The sequence below is a fragment of the Scyliorhinus torazame genome, chromosome 17 (genome assembly GCF_047496885.1).
Source record: "Scyliorhinus torazame isolate Kashiwa2021f chromosome 17, sScyTor2.1, whole genome shotgun sequence".
NCBI classification, from domain to species: domain Eukaryota; kingdom Metazoa; phylum Chordata; class Chondrichthyes; order Carcharhiniformes; family Scyliorhinidae; genus Scyliorhinus; species Scyliorhinus torazame.
The window spans coordinates 108,986,867-109,004,629 of NC_092723.1; the positions used below are offsets into that span (position 1 = coordinate 108,986,867).

The following is a 17,763-nucleotide window of genomic DNA, read 5'->3' on the forward strand; positions in this document are numbered from 1 at the left end:
AGCATGATGCCACTTACGAGGTTTCATTCTGCTTTGCTCTCAGATCACGATGCACCCTCAATTCAGGATTTAGACCTGTACAATTTTACCAGAGGTGCAAAGCAGAACCACTCATTAAGCTGGTTTAAAAAAAAACACTTACTTCAAAATTTGCTCTTCCTGTTTGGCCTGTTCTTCAGCTAGTTCTATCTCTGTAACATCCTGAAGCACACAAAAGGAGATGGGTGAATCTTTTCCATTTTGAAAGCAGGCAAAGCAGCAAAAAAATAGGTCCATTTCATCTTTTGCATCTCCTTTCTACAGTCACAAGGCACCTTGGCCTAAATGAAAAGTTGCAACAAAAATACTGAGGCATCCATCTTTTGGAAATTTTGCTTGATCTTCCTAGATGCACAAAGGGTGAAAGTGTGTGTGTGTGTGGAGAGGGGGGGGGGAAACAACTGTTTGAGGGGGGAGGGGACAGTTTCTATTTTTTTCCTCTTTTTGTAGTATGCTGTTGCAGGGAATTGGAATGCTTTTTATTCTGGCTCTTTGGTGTTGGCATCAAGGACACAAGTCCAGCACAGGGGGATTGTCACATGGTAAAACCACTGCCCTTTTGGTCCAGCTGCATATTGCTGATGAGTCTCTCAAGTGAGATTGCTGATTTACTGCCAATCAATGCTGAATTTGGGTCGGCTTAATGGTGCAGCTCCAATCTGGAAGCTGGGTTGAGAGAGCCAAACAGGTACATCAGCCGACAGAGCAGATGTTTGCCCATTGAATCATGGTCAGATTCAAGCTAAGCTCCCAAAGTAAAAGGTCAGTCCCTAAACTACTGCACCACACCATCACCTTATGCAATTAAGAAATAAATTCCATCGGAATATAAAACAACAAAGTATTTGATGAGAGTTCCACCTCGAGGTGTACACTGCAGCAGTAGAGGATTGATCCAATCACACCCACACAACTGAATATCATTGGCAACTGCTATTCTCTGGCTCCTTGGCCAAGGGTATGAGAGCAGAGATGAACATGCAAAAAGAAAGAGAACTGTATGCTTGTTGAAACACAAATTCTTAGCAAGTTGCACATAGTTGATTTATCAGAATTACTATCAGTGATTTAGTTCATCATACCTTCCAGATAACTATGCACGAATCTGTGGCTCCAGTGACAACTAAATCATCATTCTTGCTAGAGTGCAGTCCCCACACCTTATCCTCGTGGACATCTAAAGTTTTGATGCATTCATTGGTTTTGATGGTCCACAGCTTCAGTAGCCCATCAGACCCACTGCAGACAAGAGAAACAGTTAAAAGTGTGGTAAGGAAGTGCTAATTTACATTCTTTTTTGGCTCTCAACTTTGATGTGATGGCAACCAAATAGATTTGATGCAGCAAGAACAAATTCATCCATTTTTACAGTGCATCCACTCTGAAGATTCTCCCCTCTCTTACTGAGGTAATTTCCAATGGGTGCAAACTACCTGCCAGAGTTCAGGGAGATTTGGACCAAGCCAGGGAAAGGCTCAAGGGGGAATAGAGGAGTGAAGTGGGGGAAGTTGCAGGAGAGAAGAGGAGGTGAAGGAACAGGAAGGGGGAGAGGAGATGGAAAGGGAAGGGAATTGGGAGAGGAGCTGAAGGAGAGGGAAGAGGGACAGGATGTGGAGAGGGAAGGGTGGGGGGAGGTGTTGATGAGATTTCTTCATTCTGAACATGACTGATTTCTCTAGATTTACCCTTAAGAAAAAAGGCTATGCAATAATACAAACTGATATGCAGGTAAATGCAGACGGCGGTATAGTGTGATTATCTGTAAGACGGAGTTGATTTCTCTCATATTGGGTGGATGAATAGGAGAATTATAGATCCAAGTAGCAGATAACATAGAATTTTAATAGCCCATCGTGTCTGTGCTGGCCATCAAGCACCTATCTATTTCTAACCCTAATTTCCAGCAATTGGTCTTTAGCCTTGCATGCTATGAGGTTTCAAGTGCATGTCTAAATGCTTCTTAAATGTTGTGAGGGTTCCAGTCCCTACCATCCTTTCAGGCAGTGAGTTCCAGATTCCCACCACCCTCTGGGTGAAAAAGCTTTTCCTCAAATCCCCTATAAATCTCCTGGCCCTTACCTTAAATCTATGCCCCTGGTTATTGACCCCCTCTACTCAGGGGAACATTTTCTTCCTATTTACTCTTAGTCCCTGATAATTTTCGCAATCAGGTCCCCCCTTCAGTCTTCTCTGCTCTAAGGAAAGCAACCCCAATCTAACCCACCTCGCTTCATAGCTGATACGCTCCAACCCAGGCAGCATCCTGGTGAATCGCCTCTGCATCCTTTCTAGTGCAATCACATCTTTCTTATAGTGTGGTTACCAGAACTGCACACAATATTCGAGCTGTGGCCTAACGAGCATTTTATACAGCTCCATCATAACCTCCCTGCTCTTTATTGTATGCCTCGGCTAATAAAGGCAAGTATCCATGTGCCTTCTTAGCCACCTTGTCTACCTGAGCTGCTGCAATCATGGATCTATTTACGTACACCCCATAACCCATCTGATCCTCTATACATCCTAGCGTCCTACTGTTCATTGAGTATTCGCTTACCTTATTAATCCTCCCAAATGCATCACCTTACACTTTTCAGGGAAAATTTCCATATGCCACTGTTATTCACATCTAGATCAGTAATGTACGCTACAAACAGCAACAGACCCAGCGCTGATCCCTGCGGTGCACCACTGGACACAGGCCTCCAGTCACATAACCAGCACCCTCAGCCTCTTGCCACTAATGGACCCAATTTGCCAAATTGCCCCAGAACCCACAAGGGACCTTGTCAAAAGCCTTACCGAAGTCCATGTACACTACATTAACTGCACTGCCCTCATCTACACACCTAGTCACCTCCTCGAAAAAAAATCAAATTTGTAAGACATGATCCCCCTTGACAAAGCCATGCTAACTATCCTTAATTAATCCTTGCCTCTCAAAGTTAAGCTTAATTCTGTACCTCTGAATTTTTACCAATAATCTCCCGATCAGTGATGTTAGGCGCACTGGTCTGTAATTAACTGTTTTTTCCCCAACTTCCCTTTTTGAATAATAGTACCACATTAGTTGTCCTCCAGTCCTCTGGCACTGCTCCTGTGGCCAGGGAGGATTTGGATATTAGTGTCAGAGTCCCTGCAATCTCCCACAGCAACCTAATTTACATCTCACCTGGGCCTGGGGATTTATCCACTTTTAAACGCACTAAAACTGCTAATACCTACTTCCTCTCAATGCTAATCTGTTCAATTACATCACAGTCCCCCTCCCTGCTTTCTATACCTACATTGTCCTTCTCCATAGTGCACACAGATGCCAGGGCAGCACGGCGGTGCAATGGTTAGCACTGCCACCTCACAGCGCTGAGGACCCAGGTTCGATCCCAGCCCTGGGTCACTGTCGGTGTTGGGTCTGCACATTCTCCCAGTGTCTGCGTGGGTCTCACCCCACAACCCACAAGATGTGCAGGGTAGATGGGTTGGCGATGCTAAAAAAAATTGCCCCTTAATTGGAAAACGTTTTACAAAGTGAACATCAATGTAAAGTACTCATTTAATTCCTCATCCACGTCTTTTGGCTCCACAAACAGGTTGTCACTTTGGTCTCTAATGGTACCTACTCTTACCCTGGTTACCCTCTTGTTTCTAATATACTTATAAAACAACTTAATGTGCCTTCTGGCAAGATGTGCGGATAGGAGCAAAAGGTTCCAAAGATAGTAGACAAACCAAAGTGGGCAGAACGATGGCAGATCGAGTTCACTGTGAGGTCACCCAGTCTATCTGAGAAAGATCAATGTTCTTATTTTTTCTTAATGCTGCAATGGAGAAGCAAAATGATTGGATGCACAAAGTACAGACAGCGTGTGCGTGGGTACAAAAAGTAATTAAAAGTGCTTCAGCTATGAGGTTTCCGGTGGCGGCCATGGAGGAGTAGGTCGCACATTTAATAGCTCCCGTCTGTAACAGACCTTTGGACCTTTTCCCCGGGTTTTTTTTGGATTTTATGGGATAAATTGATGAGGAGTGAGAAAGTGAGGAGAAATCCCCCTCCAGTGTATGGAGAATTGGACCAGACGTGGCCGTGTGAGACGACAAATGCTATAAGGAAGACGCGAGCAGAGCTGGTAATGCGGGAAAGCATGGTGGGGCAGCAGGGCCGCGGGGAGATGGCACAGTGGTCGACGGAGCAGCTGGTGAAGTTTTTCGAGGATTGATTCGCCAAGCTGAAGGACACGCTGGACCCGATTAAGGCTTCGATTGAGCAAGCGGTTCAGAATCAGGAAACCCACGGCAGAGCGATCCAGAAAATAAAACAAAAGTTGTCTGAGCACGAGGAGCATATAACCGTGCTGGAAAGCAAGGTGGGGATGATGAACGACTGCCAGAAACGAATGCAGGAGAAGCTGGAGGACCTGGAGAATAGGTCCAGGAGGCAGAATCTCAGAATTGTTGGTCTCCCTGAAGGCAGTGAGGGATCGGATGCACGGGCCTATCTGAGGGACATGTTGGAGAAGTCGATGGGGGCTTGGGCGTTCCCTCGGCCGCTGGAATTGGACAGAGTGCACAGAGCCCTCGTGAAGAAGCCCCGAGCGAAAGAGCCGCCGAGGGCCATGGTTTTCACCGTTTCATGGACAAGGAATACGTTTTCCACTGGCTCAAGAAAGAGCGGAGCAGCAAATGGGAGAACTGTGAGTTGCGCATCTATCATGACCTGGGAGCGGCTTTGGCCAAGAGCCAAGCTGGGTTCAATCGGGCAAAGACGACCCTCTTTAAGAAGGGGGTGAAGTTCGGGATGCTGTACCCAGCCCGTCTGTGGGTCATACATGAGGACCGTGATTTCTACTTTGAAACGCCAGACGAAGAATGGACCTTTATTAAAGAAATGAAGCTGGAGGTGAATTAAAAGACACTGAAGCCTTGGAGAAGTACTGTAGCGGCGATTTGTGGAGCTGGATTGTTTAAATTTAAGTCGGTCTATGTGAAATAATGGGCTGTGTGGTTAAAGATTGCTTTGTCTTGCAGGGACCTGGTTAGAGGGGGGGGGATGGGCTTTGAATTTGGTTCTGCTTTTTGGGTGACTATTTTTCTAAGTGACTGTTTCTTCACTGTTTTTCCTGTTGTTTGTTTACTGGGGAATGTGATGCTTTTAAAATGTTTATTCATGTGGGAGGAGAGGGAGAGAACAACAGGGAGCGAGACTGCTTGGTGCCAGGGGCAGGAGCTACCAAGTCAGCATGGGTCAGCCGACTCTCGGAAGCGCAGTGGGGGGTGAGCACCTTGACTTGGGGAATTGGGTTTCTAGTGTTGTTGCTGGACGGGGGTTGGAAGCCCCACGTCCAGGCTGATCACATAACGTGAGGGGACTGAATGGGCCGGTCAAGAGGGCTCGCGGGTTCGCGCATTTGAGGGAGCTGAAGGCGGACGTGGCAATACTACATGAGACACATCTGAAGGTTACAGACCAGGCGAGATTGAGGAAGGGGTGGGTTAGCCAAGTGTTCCACTCAGGACTGGACTCAAAGACCGGGGGGGGGGGGGGTAGCGATCTTGATCAGCAAACAAGTGGCATTCGAGGCAGGGGGAATCGTGTCAGACAAGCGAGGTAGGTACATAAAGGTGAGTGGGAAGGTGGAGGGGGTGCGCGTGGTAGTTGTGAACATATATGCTCCGAATTGGACGTGGAATTTATGAGGCGGGTGTTAGGTAAGATCCCAGACAGAGTTACATAACCTGATCCTGGGAGGGGACTTCAATACAGTCATTGATCCGGAATTGGACCGGTCAAAAGCCAGGACAGGGAGACCGGCTGAGGCAAAGGAATTGAAGGGTTTTATGCAACAGATGGGGGAAGTAGACCCATGGAGGTGTGCACGGCCGAGGACAAAGGAGTTTTCTTTTTTTTCACATGTCCACAAGGTATACTCTCGCATCGACTTTTTTGTTCTGAGCAGGGCGCTAATACCGAAGGTGGCGGATATTGAGTACTTGGCAATCGCAGTGTCGGATAATGCCCCGCACTGGGTGGATCTACGGGTTAGTGTGGAGAGAGGGCAAAGCCCGCTGTGGAGACTGGATGTGGGGTTGCTAGTGGACAAAGCGATTTGTGGGCGGGTTAACAAGTCCCTCCGGAACTGCATGGAAACAAATGATATGGAGGGAGGTCTCTGCAGCGACGGTCTGGGAAGCTTTGAAGTCAGTAGTCAGAGGGGAATTAATCACGACACGGGCCCATAGAGAAAAGATGGATTGGGCTGAGAGGGACAGGTTAGTTGAGGAAATACTCCAGGTGGACAGGAGATACTCGGAGGCCCGGACGCAGGGCTACTGAGGGAGCGGCGGAGGTTACAGGTGGAGTTTGGGCTGTTGACCACAGGGAAAGCAGTGGAACAGTTGAGGAAGGTAAGGGGACAATCTAGAAGTACGGGGAAAAGGCAAGCAGAATGTTGGCGCACCAGCTCAGGAAAAGAGAGGTGGCCAGGGAGATAGGTAAAGTATAGTAGAGACGGGAATACTGTCCTGGACCCAGCGGGGGTGAACGAGGTGTTTAAGGACTTCTATAGTAAATAATACGAGTCGGAACCCCCAGCTGGGGTGGAGGGGATGAGGCAGTTTCTGGATCAGTTGAGGTTTCCGAGGGTAGATGAGGATCAGGTGGAAGGGCTGGGAGCCCCAATTGAGATTGAGGAAATAATCAAGGGGCTGGAGGGCATGCAGTCGGGCAAGGCCCCGGGGCCTGACGGCTACCCGATGGAATTCTATAAGAAGTTTTCAGAGATATTGAGCCCACTGCAGGTGAGGACATTTAACGAAGCAAGAGAGAAGGGAGTCCTCCCCCAACAATGTTGCAGGCCTCAATTTCATTGATTCTGAAACAGGAGAAGGATCCAAAGCAATGCGGGTCATACAGGCCAATTTCTCTACTGAATGTGGATGCCAAACTGCTGGCTAAGATACTGGCCACAAGGATAGAGGACTATGTCCCGGGGGTGATCGGGGAAGACCAGACGGGATTTGTAAAGGGCAGGCAACTCAAGGCCAATGTTCGGAGGCTGCTCAATGTTATTATGATGCCGTCAGAAGGAGAGAAGGCGAAGGTGGTGGTGGCGATGGATGCGGAGAAGGCTTTTGATCGGGTGGAGTGGAATTAACTGTGGGAGGCGCTGGGAAGGTTTGGGTTTGGTGAGGGCTTTATTGACTGGGTACGGTTGCTCTATCAGGCACCAGTAGCGAGTGTGCTTACAAACCGGCTGAGGTCAGGGTATTTTAACTACACCGAGGGACGAGGCAAGGGTGCCCCCTCTCCTCGCTACTGTTTGCTCTGGCCATAGAGCCATTGGCTGTGGCGTTAAGAGCCTCTGGAACTGGAAAGGGCTGGTTCGGGGGGGTGGGGGGTGGAGTACCAGGTCTCGCTCTACGCAGATGACCTGCTCTTGTACATTTCGGACCCGCTGGAGGGGATGGGGGAAGTAATCCGAATCTTGGGGGAATTTGCCAATTTTCCGGTGTATAAATTGAACATGGGAAAAGCGAGATGTTTGCGATCCAGGCAAGAGGACAGGGGAAGAGACTGGGAGAGTTGTCGCTTAGAATGGTAGGGAAGAGCTTTCGATATCTGGGAATCCAGGTGGGCTGGGAATGGGAGGTACTGCACAAGTTAAACCTATCCCGGTTGGTAGAACAAATGGAAGGGGACTTTAAGAGATGTGATATGCTCCCGCTATCACTGGCGGGGAGGGTAGAGACCGTGAAAATGACAGTCCTCCCCAGATTTCTGTTTGTCTTTCAGTGCCTCCTCATCTTCATCCCAAAGGCCTTTTTCAAGCGGGTGAATAAGATTATTTCGGGCTTTGTGTGGGCGGGTAAAACCCCGCGAGTGAAGAAAGTATTGCTGGAGCACAGTCGGGGTGAGGGTGGCTTGGCGCTGCCAAACTTCTGCAACTACTACTGGGCGGTTAATATAGCCATGATTAGGAAGTGGGTAGTGGGGGGGTCAGCATGGGAACGGATGGAGACAACGTCATGTAAATTCACCAGTCTGGGACCATTGGTAACGGCACCTCTGCCGTTCTCGCTGGCTCGATATTCCACAAGTCCAGTGGTAGTGGCGGCTTTGAGAATCTGGGGGCAATGGAGGAGATATAAGAGAGTGGAGGGAGCATCGATTTGGACCCCGATTTATAATAACCACAGGTTTGTGCCGGGTAGGCTAGATGGCGGGTTCCGGACTTGGCAGAGGGCAGGAATTAGAAGGATGGGGGATCTATTTATAGATGGGAGTTTTCCCAGCTTGAAAGCTTTGGAGGATAAATTTAAATTGCCAGCAGGGAATGGGTTTAGGTATTTGCAGGTGTGAGACTTCCTGAGAAAACAGGTGCTGGCCTTTCTGCTGCTGCTCCACGGGAGATACAGGATAGAGTAGTCTCCAGGACCTGGGTGGGAGAGGGGAAGGTATTGGATATTTACCAGGAGCTTTCGGAGGAGGAGGAAACCCCGGTGGAGGAGCTTAAGGGCAAGTGGGAGGACGAGCTGGGAGGAGGAATAGAGGCGGATCTATGGGCGGATGCCCTAAGCAGGGTTAATACCTCTTCATCATGTGCCAGGCTTAGCCTGATACAATTTAAGGTAGTCCACTGGACACACATGACAGCGGCTAGGATGAGTAAGTTCTTCGGGGTAGAGGATAGATGTGCGAGGTGCGCGGGAAGTTCAGCAAATCACGTCCACATGTTTTGGGCATGCCCGAAGCTTAGAGGGTATTGGCAGCATTTTGATGAGGCAATGTCCACGGTGCTAAAAACACGGGTGGTGCCGAGTTCGGAGGTAGCGATCTTTGGAGTGTCGGAAGATCCGGGAGTTCAGGGGTCGAAAGAGGCCAACGTCTTGACCTTTGCCTCCCTGGTAGCCTGGAAACGGATCTTGTTAATGTGGAGGGACTCAAAGCCCCCGAGTGTAGAGACCTGGGTTAGTGACATGGCTGGGTTTCTCAGTCTCGAGAAAATAAAGTTCGCCTGAAGAGGGTCAATGTTAGGGTTCACCTGGAGGTGGCAGCCATTCATCGACTTTCTTGGGGATAATTAAAATGTCAGCAGATGCAGTATTCCAAGGGGTGGGCTGGGGGGGGGGGGGGGGTTGTTGTTGTATGGTTGAGGTGCGTGAAGATTGGGCTGCGGGATAAAATGTTTATTTTACCATGTTGATGTCATTGTTTATACATAGAATTTACAGTGCAGAAGGAGGCCATTCGGCCCATCGAGTCTGCACCGGCTCTTGGAAAGAGCACCCTACCCAAGTCCACACCTCCACCCCATCCCCATAACCCAGAAACCCCACCCAGCACTAAGGGCAATTCTGGACACTAAGGGCAATTTAGCATAGCCAATCCACCTAACCTGCACATCTTTGGACTGTGGGAGGAAACCGGAGCACCCGGAGGAAACCCACGCAGACACGGGGAGAACGTGCAAACTCCGCACAGACAGTGACCCAGCGGGGAATCGAACCTGGGACCATGGAGCTGTGAAGCCATTGTGCTAACCACCATGCTACCGTGCTGCCCCAAACGTGCGTTTACGGTTATAAAATTTTTTGAATACCTCAATAAAATATTATTTTTTTAAAAAGTGCTTCAGCTATACAGACACTGGGTCAGTTCCCATTGAAGTACTGCATTCACAGTTTTGGGTACCAAACCTCAGAAATGATACTGCTCTTGGAAACGGCACAGTGCAAATTCGTCAGAATGACACAAAAGCAAAATACTGCTGCTGCTGGAAATCTGAAATAAAAACAGATAATGCAGCAGGTCTGGCAGCATCTCTGGAGAGGGAAACAGAGTTAACTTTTCAGGTCTGTGACTTATCAGAACTCAGAAACGTAATAGGATTTTGAGCAAGGGAAAATCTAAGATAGGGTGGAAGATGGGAAAGATTGAATTGCAGCACAGTTAGTTGTGCAGAGCCCAAGGGTGTGGGGATGGGGCAGATACAAATTGCTGCCAAATGCATTTGCATTTGACGGTGAGAGAGGAGTTAAAAGAGGTGTTACATTTTTACCCTTGCAAGGGAAATTGCTGTGGGAAGGGGACGAAGTGTTGGGGATGAATGAGGAGATATCCAGGTATCGCAGCAGGAATGGTCCCTTTGGAATCTTGAAAGGGGAAGGGAAGCTATTTTTGGTGGCGGCATCGTTCAGGGGATCACAGAAATGGTGGAGGATGCTCCATTGGATGTGTGGATTGGTGGGGTGGAAGGTGAGGACAAAGGGTTCTGAGAGTGGGAGGGTGGGAGTGGGGCAGGGTAGGAAAAGGGTGACATCAGAAGTGCAGGAAATGGGACTTCCGGTGGCGGCCATGGTGTGAGTGGTCGCACATTTGGTAGCTCCCGCTCGTGGTGGACCTTTTGGGCCTTTTCCCCAGCTAACGGCTGGGCTGTGAGAGTGTAAAAGGTACAGGAGGGGTGAATGGAGAGAGTGCCCCATCGGTGTATGGATTTGTGAACCAGAAGTAGCTGAAAATGGAGGGAAAAATTGTCGAAAGCTGGTGTGGTGCCTGCGACACAGGGGAAGGTGGCGGAGGGTCAGGTACCAACGGAGAAGCTAGTAGGCTTCCTCCATGATAAATTTGCTCACCAAAGGAGAACTTGGAGGACCTGGCCAGATGGTGGACCTGATAAAGGCGGTGATCGACCGCATGGAGACGAGGTTAGAGGCCCAGGGCCAGGTGATCCAGAAGGTGGAGGTGGTGGTGGGAGAACACGAGGAGCAGCTTGCTCCTCGTAACAGAGGTGGGGTTGATGCGGGATCAACAGAGGCGGCTGCAGGAGAAAGTGGAGGAACTGGAGAATTGGTTACATAGGCAGAACGTAAGGGTCGTGGCCTGCCGGAGGACAGTGAGGGAGCAGACGTCGGCGCATGTGTGGCGCGGATGTTCGAGAAGCTGCTGGGAGATGGGGTATTTGCTCAGGCCCTGGAAGTGGACCGGGGGCACAAATGAGGAAGCCACAGGGGAACGAACCGCCGATGGTGATGGTGTGCGTCTGCACCGGTTCTTGGATAAGGAACGGATTGTGTGGTGGGTCAGGCAGACAAAGCGCTGCACCTGGGAAGGCAGTGAGCTGCGCGTCTATCAGGACCTGGGTACGGAGCTGGCCAAAAGGAGAGCGAGCTTCAACAAGGTGAAGGCGGCCCACTTTGAGAAGGGGGTGAAGTTTGGTATGCTATACCCGGCGCGCCTGTGGGTAACATACAAAGGTTGGGAACTCTACTATGGGACGCCAGAGGAGGCGATGGAGTTTGTCAGAGACAATGAACTGGCATGAGAAGGAGGACATTGAACTCTGGAGGAGATATTCCCGTTCTGTATTTTGTGGTTTGTTGGATCACTTTTGCACTGTGTTTGGTTTTGTTCTGGGTTTGTTTCTTTCTTGATGGGAGATATGGGTTGCTCTTTTCTGGATGTTCGTTAAATTTGCATTGGGAGGATGTTGGAGCGGGAGAGGGGGGGGGGGGGGGGGGGGGGGGGGGGGGGGGGGGGGGGGGGGGGGTGTAGGATGCGGGCTACCAGGCTAGCTGGGCGGGCTAGTTCACGGAGGTGCAGTGGGGGAGTGAGCAGGTGGTTAATGTGTTGTTGGGGTTGCTATTTTGTGGTGGCGGGGATGGGGGGGAGGGAGGCTGCTGACAGGGGAGGGTTTTTTAAAAGGTGATATGGGGACGGTCGATGACGGTGGGCGGCCGAGAGGTGTGGGACGCGGGATGGAGACTGGTCTGGGAGGGGTCATGGTTGATCGGGGGGGGGGGGGGGGGGGGGGGGGGGGGGATCTGATCACATGGAACGTGAGAGGGTTGAATGGGCCAGTCAAGAGGGCCTGGGTGTTCGCGCGTTTAAAAAGCTTAAAGGCAGACTAGGCGATGGTGCAGGAGACACACTTGAGCACCAGAGGGTGGTAGATCAGACTAGGCTGAGGAAAGGGTGGGTAGGGCAGGTATTCCATTCGGGGCTAGATTCCAAAACAAGGGGGTAGCGATTTTGATCAACAAGCGGGTGGCATTTGAAGTGGGATGTATAGTGACGGACTCGGTGGGGGGGGGGGGGGCATTAATGCTCCGGACTGGAATGATGTAGAGTTCATGAGGCGGGTACTGGGGAAGATCCCTAATCTGGACTCACATCAGCTGATTATGGGGGGGAAATTTTAATACGGTTATAGATCCAAGGCTGGATTGATCGAGCTCGGGGTCAGGGAGGGTGTCGGCAACAGTGAAGGAGCTAAAGGGGTTTATGGAACACATGAATGGAGTGGATCCGTGGAGGTTTGGGAGGTCGAGAGCGAAAGAATATTCATTCTTCCCTCAGGTGCACACAGTGTACTCCTGTAGAACGGTAGGACAGTGGTTGGCACAGTTGCTTCACAGCTCAGCTCCAGGGTCCCAGATTCGATTACCGGCTTGGGTCACTGTCTGTGCGGAGTCTGCACGTTCTCCCTGTGTCTGCGTGGATTTCCTTCAGAAGCTCCAGTTTCCTCCAACAGTCCAAAGATGTGCAAGTTAGGTGGATTGGCCATTCTAAATTGCTCTTAGTGTCCAAAAAGGTTAAGTGGGGTGACTGGGTTACGGGGATAGGGTGGAGGCATGGGCTTAAGTAGGGTGCTCTTTCCAAGGCCGGTTCAGACTTGATGGGCCGAATGGCCTCCTTCTGTACTGTAAATTCTATGATTCTATGAATTGACTTCTTTATTTTGGGATAAGACATTGCTGGCGGGGGCGGTGGACATTGAGTACTCAGTGATTGTGGTGTCTGATCATTCCCCGCACTGGGTGGACTTGCGGGTGAGCAAGGGGAGGGGGGGGGGGGGGGCAGCGCCAGCAATGGAGGTTAGATGTGGGGTTGTTGGTGGAGGAAGAGGTCTGTGAGCGGGTGAGGGAGGCCATTCGGAGGTATGTGGAGATAAATAATATGGGGGAGGCTTCCGCAGCTACGGTATGGGAGGCGTTGAAGGCAGTGGTGAGAGGGGAGTTTATTTTGATACGGGCACATAGGGAGAAGGCGGAGCGGGTGGAGATGGACAGGTTAGTGGAGGAGATTCTCCAGATAGACAGGAGGTACTCGGAGGCGGCGCTGTTGAAGGAGCAGCAGAAGCTGCAGTTGGGAGTATGGGATGCTATCTATGGGGAAGGCGGTGAAGCAGCTGAGAAGGGCGAAAGGGGGGGGGGGGGGTGTGCTGTGCGAATATGGGGAGAAGGCAAGCTGAATGCTGGCACACCATCTGAGGAAGCGGGAGTCGGCGAGGGAGATTGGGAAAGTAAAGGACAAGGGGGGGGGGGGGGGGGGGGGGGGGGGGGGAGGAGGGGGAAATACGTTCCTGGACCCTGTGGGGGTGAACGGGTGTTCAGGGACTTTTATAGCAGGTTATAGAAGTCTGAACTCCCAACCAGGACGGAGGGGATGAGGCGCTTCCTAGAGAGATTAGAGTTCCCAAGGGTGGCGGGAGAGCTTGTGGAGGGTATGGGGGCCGCAACTGGGCTGGTTGAAGTGATGGAGGGGCTGGATGCGATGCAGTCGGGCAAGGCCCCGGGGCAGGATGGGTACCCAGTGGGGTTCCACAAATGTTCTCGGGTGTGCTGGAGCCTCTGTGGCAAGGGCGTTTAATGAGGCCAGGGAGCGAAGGTGCTCCTCCCCAATGATGTCACAGGCCTCGATGGTTCATATAGGCCAATCTTCCTGTTAAATGTAGATGCCAAGCTAATGGCCAAGATCTTGGCCTCGAGAATAGAGGATTGTTTGCCAGGGGAGATACGGGAGGACCAGACGGGGTTTGTGATGGAGAGACATTTGGCGGTGAATATCAGAGCGCGTATGACTGTGGCCCGAATGAGCAGGTTCTTTGAAGGGGTGGAGGACAGGTGTGCGGGTGGGCCTGCAAATCATGTCTATATGGTTTGGGCATGTCCGAGGCCTAGGGGATTTTGGCAGGGATTTGCCGATGTCATGTCAAAGGTATTGAAAATACGGGTGGTTCCGAGTCCAGAGGTTGCAATTTTTGATGTGTCGGAAGACCCGCTAATTCATGGGAGTCCAGGGGGTGAGAGAGGCTGATGTGTTGGCCTTTGCTTCCCTGGTAACCTGGAGACAGATCTTATTGGCGCGGAGGGACTCGAAACCCCCGGAATCAGGGGTGTGGGTGAGTGACATGGCCCGGTTTCTCAGGCTTGAGAAGATCAAGTTCGCTCTGAGGGGATCGATGCTGGGGTTCATCCGGAGTTGGCAGCCTTTTATCGACTTCTTTGTGGAAAATTAAGCTGTCAGCAGGGGGAGGGGGTGGGGCAAAAGGAAAAAAGGAGGCATGGGGGGTGTTGGATTAAGTGGGAAATAGTTAGTGGGAAATGCAGATTGGGGAATTGTGTATGGAAGCCATATTGTCTGGGTTTGGTTGGATGTTATTTACTTTGGGTTTTTTCCCCTTCTTGAAGATTGTTTAAATTATAAATGCCTTAATAAAAATATTTTTTTTAAAAAGGAGGTGCAGGAAATGGAATGGATGCAGTTGAGGAACCTGCCAAATACAGTGGAGGAAATCCTTAGCTGAAGAAAAAGGAAGACCTATCAGAAGTACGGTGCCATCCAAACAGGTACGCCGGAGTCGGAGAAATTGGGAGCATGCAAGTGCAGAAGATGCAACACCTGCCCTCCTCCCTTCTCCTCATTATCCAAGGCTGCAAACACTCCTTCCAAGTGAAACAACAACATATGTGTACTTCTTTCAGTACAGTCTCCTGTATTCACTGCTCACAAGGCAGTCTCCTCTACATCAAGGATTCCAAATGCAGATTGGGTCATCTCTTTGCAGAACACCGCCGATCAGTCTGCAAGCACGACTTTGAACTTCCGATTGCCTACTTTCTTCACCGTACTCTCACTCTGACCTATCGGTCCTCAGTTCCTTGCAGTGTCCCATTAAAGCTCAGCACGAGTTCGAGGAACAGCATCTCATTTGCCAAATAGGCACTTTGCAGCCTTCTGAATTCAACTTTGAGCGCAACAATTTCAGGCCACAGATGCTGCCAGGCCTGCTGAGTGTTTCCAGCATTTTCTGCCTTCATTTTATCAGAGGTGATACCAGGATTAAAGGTTCAAATTATGAAGCCAGGTCTCATAAAATTGGCTTGTATTCCTAGAATTTGAAAGATGGAGGTGGGGATCTAATCAGTGTACTTGAAGCAATTAAGGGGCTCGATGGATACAGAGAAATAAGTTCTTGTTAGGGCAAGGTCATTGAGGATTTAAAATAGGAAGTAACAGTGGGCAGCACAGTGGACCGAGGACCCGGGTTCGATCCCGGCTCTGGGTCACCGTCCGTGTGGAGTTTGCACTTTCTCCCCAAGTTTGCGTGGGTTTCACCCCCACAACCCAAAAGATGTGCAGGTTAGGTGGATTGGCCAAGCTAAATTGCCCCTTAATTGGAAAAAATGAATTGGGCACTCTAAATTTATAAATTAAAAAATTTAAAAATAGGAAGCAACTATTTTCAGGAAGGGTAGCAGAAGTCTGAAACTCGCTCCCACAAAAGACTGAGGATGCTGGGTCAATCTAAATTTTTATGGCTGAAATTGTTGCGATGCGATACTCCCACTATGTTTAGTACATGTCCACAGATTTTATAAAAATACCTTGTCAGCAGCTGAGTTCACGACTCACAAAAATCGTTTTCAGTACGGAAGCATCGTGGCCTTCAAATGTCTGAGAATACAAATGTAGGCAATGAGGTCACCATGTAGTAAACAAGAGCTGTTACTCACAACAATAAAAATCATTAATGGTTATCTATTGCTACATACGTGACTCACTCAGTGTAAATAATAGGAATGAATGGAATTTGCATAAGGGCTCATAGTAGATTAGTGGCACAGCTATACTAGAGAAGAGCGTGAAATATGGCCAATGATTTTTTTTTTTTTAAACAGAGTTAGGCAGATGGTTGAACAACCAATTCAAGTCATTGTAGGTATGTTTAAAATGTCACTGGCGGACTTCGGGGAGCATGCCGAACTTTGAGAAATGTTTTGCTTCAACAAAACAAGTCACCCTATGTCATGCCTCCTGTGAGACAGTACATAGTGTTTCTTTCCAATATTAGCATCACATAGCCTTCATTTTTGCATGATACGTTCTTTGTGGCACTTTTTCGAATACCCTTCGAGGGTGAGAGAGAGAGAGAGAGAGAGAGAGTGTGAGTGTGTGTACCTGCTCACACACAGTCTCGGGGCTCTCGTTCACCCTCACCCGACCAGCACTTCCAGCCACACACAGTGGGCGTGAGAGTGACGTGAACATTCAGACTGTGATGCGAGTGGACACACTCAAACCCTTTTCTATCTAATGGTCATCTTTATTTATTACTCATTTTTTAAAATTGTCAATTTGTCAAGACATTTTTCTTTTGCTCAGTAAGTTGTTTCTTTTCATAGGTCAGCTTTTAAAAATGCTCCCCATCCAAAATCTGGTCATGGGCCCCAAGTCTGAGAAAAATTGAATTGAGGACCTCACACGAAAAGGTTGAAAAGCCTGTTATAGACATTGAGTGTATCTCTTTCACGCTACATCGGTCAGAGAACAATAGCATTTCGCCTTATTCCTAAACAGGTTTTGCAGAGTAAGAGAAACTGGATTCCACAGTGGATTAGAACAACTTCCTTGCACATACTTGGTACCTACTGTACCACTTTAACATCAAAATAATATCTCGCACAAATCAACTAGGAGTGCCAGGAATTTTTGCAAGACAGCAAATAATGCCATCAAAGAGGCATTCAAAGTTAACTTTTCAATAGTTATTGCTGATGTATGCTCGGGTTTTTGAGTCACATCAGACAACACGAAGAGATTGCATCACTGGACTCAAGTGTCAGTGACATTGTCACTTCATTATCCATGTAGCTGTCCAGGGTGAGATCGCAAAGTTGCAGTTATATTTGTGCTATAGACACCTGTTCACTGAGAACTGGATAGAGGCCATTCAATGTTAAATCAAGAAACCAAGATGAAGGGTCAAGACCCACAGGACAGGGCATTACCAAGGCTAAAAAGAGAGCAGTTTAAATGACTGGTATTTTACTGTAACCAGCTATTAGGATTTTAACCCAGTGTGCTCATCAGGATTGCAATGGGTGGTGGTGGAGAAGCTGCAGGAAGATAAAATGGCACCTTGAGGCTCACCGTACCATTCCTAAATTGTCCACCTACCATGTTACTTTAGCTGGATATTTTCAGGTTTTACACAGCTACCTGTTCCAGAAAGCAGCAAAATTGAGGTCCCGATCAGGTGACTGCAACATACACGTGATTTTAACTTCAGATTGACTATGGTCTGCACAGTCTACCCGGGGCTGGCTACAGGTAGGCTCGAGGCCAGAAGAGGTCCAAGTAAATCCTTCAATATTGAACGTTCTTTGTTGGCCAGGGGAGTGAAAAAGCCCATCCTGTTCCCAAAAGAGCAGGTAAACAACCCCCACTCCCCCCAAAACATTGCCGCACCAGGCCACCCGACGATCACCCTGCATGTCCCCAACTCGCTCGCTTATTCTGCCAGGAACCTTTCCCTTGGTCACATTGTTTCCTACTCACACCATCAACCTCCATGTCACACATCAGGGGCGGGATTCTCCGCAATCGGCGCAATGTCCGCCGACCGGTGCCATAAAAGGCGTGAATCAGACCAGCATCGCGCCGCC

The 17,763-nt window shown here is 49.3% G+C and overlaps 1 protein-coding gene across 1 annotated transcript in view; it reads right to left on the bottom strand.

The window, feature by feature from the left end:
• The window catches only part of tbl3 (transducin beta like 3), a 123,858-nt gene that overhangs the window by 40,061 nt on the left and 66,034 nt on the right, over positions 1 to 17,763 (bottom strand). Inside the window, 4 exon segments of the mRNA XM_072480857.1 lie at positions 143 to 201; positions 1,122 to 1,278; positions 15,703 to 15,721; positions 15,724 to 15,772. Coding sequence (XP_072336958.1) covers positions 143 to 201; positions 1,122 to 1,278; positions 15,703 to 15,721; positions 15,724 to 15,772 — 284 coding nt within the window.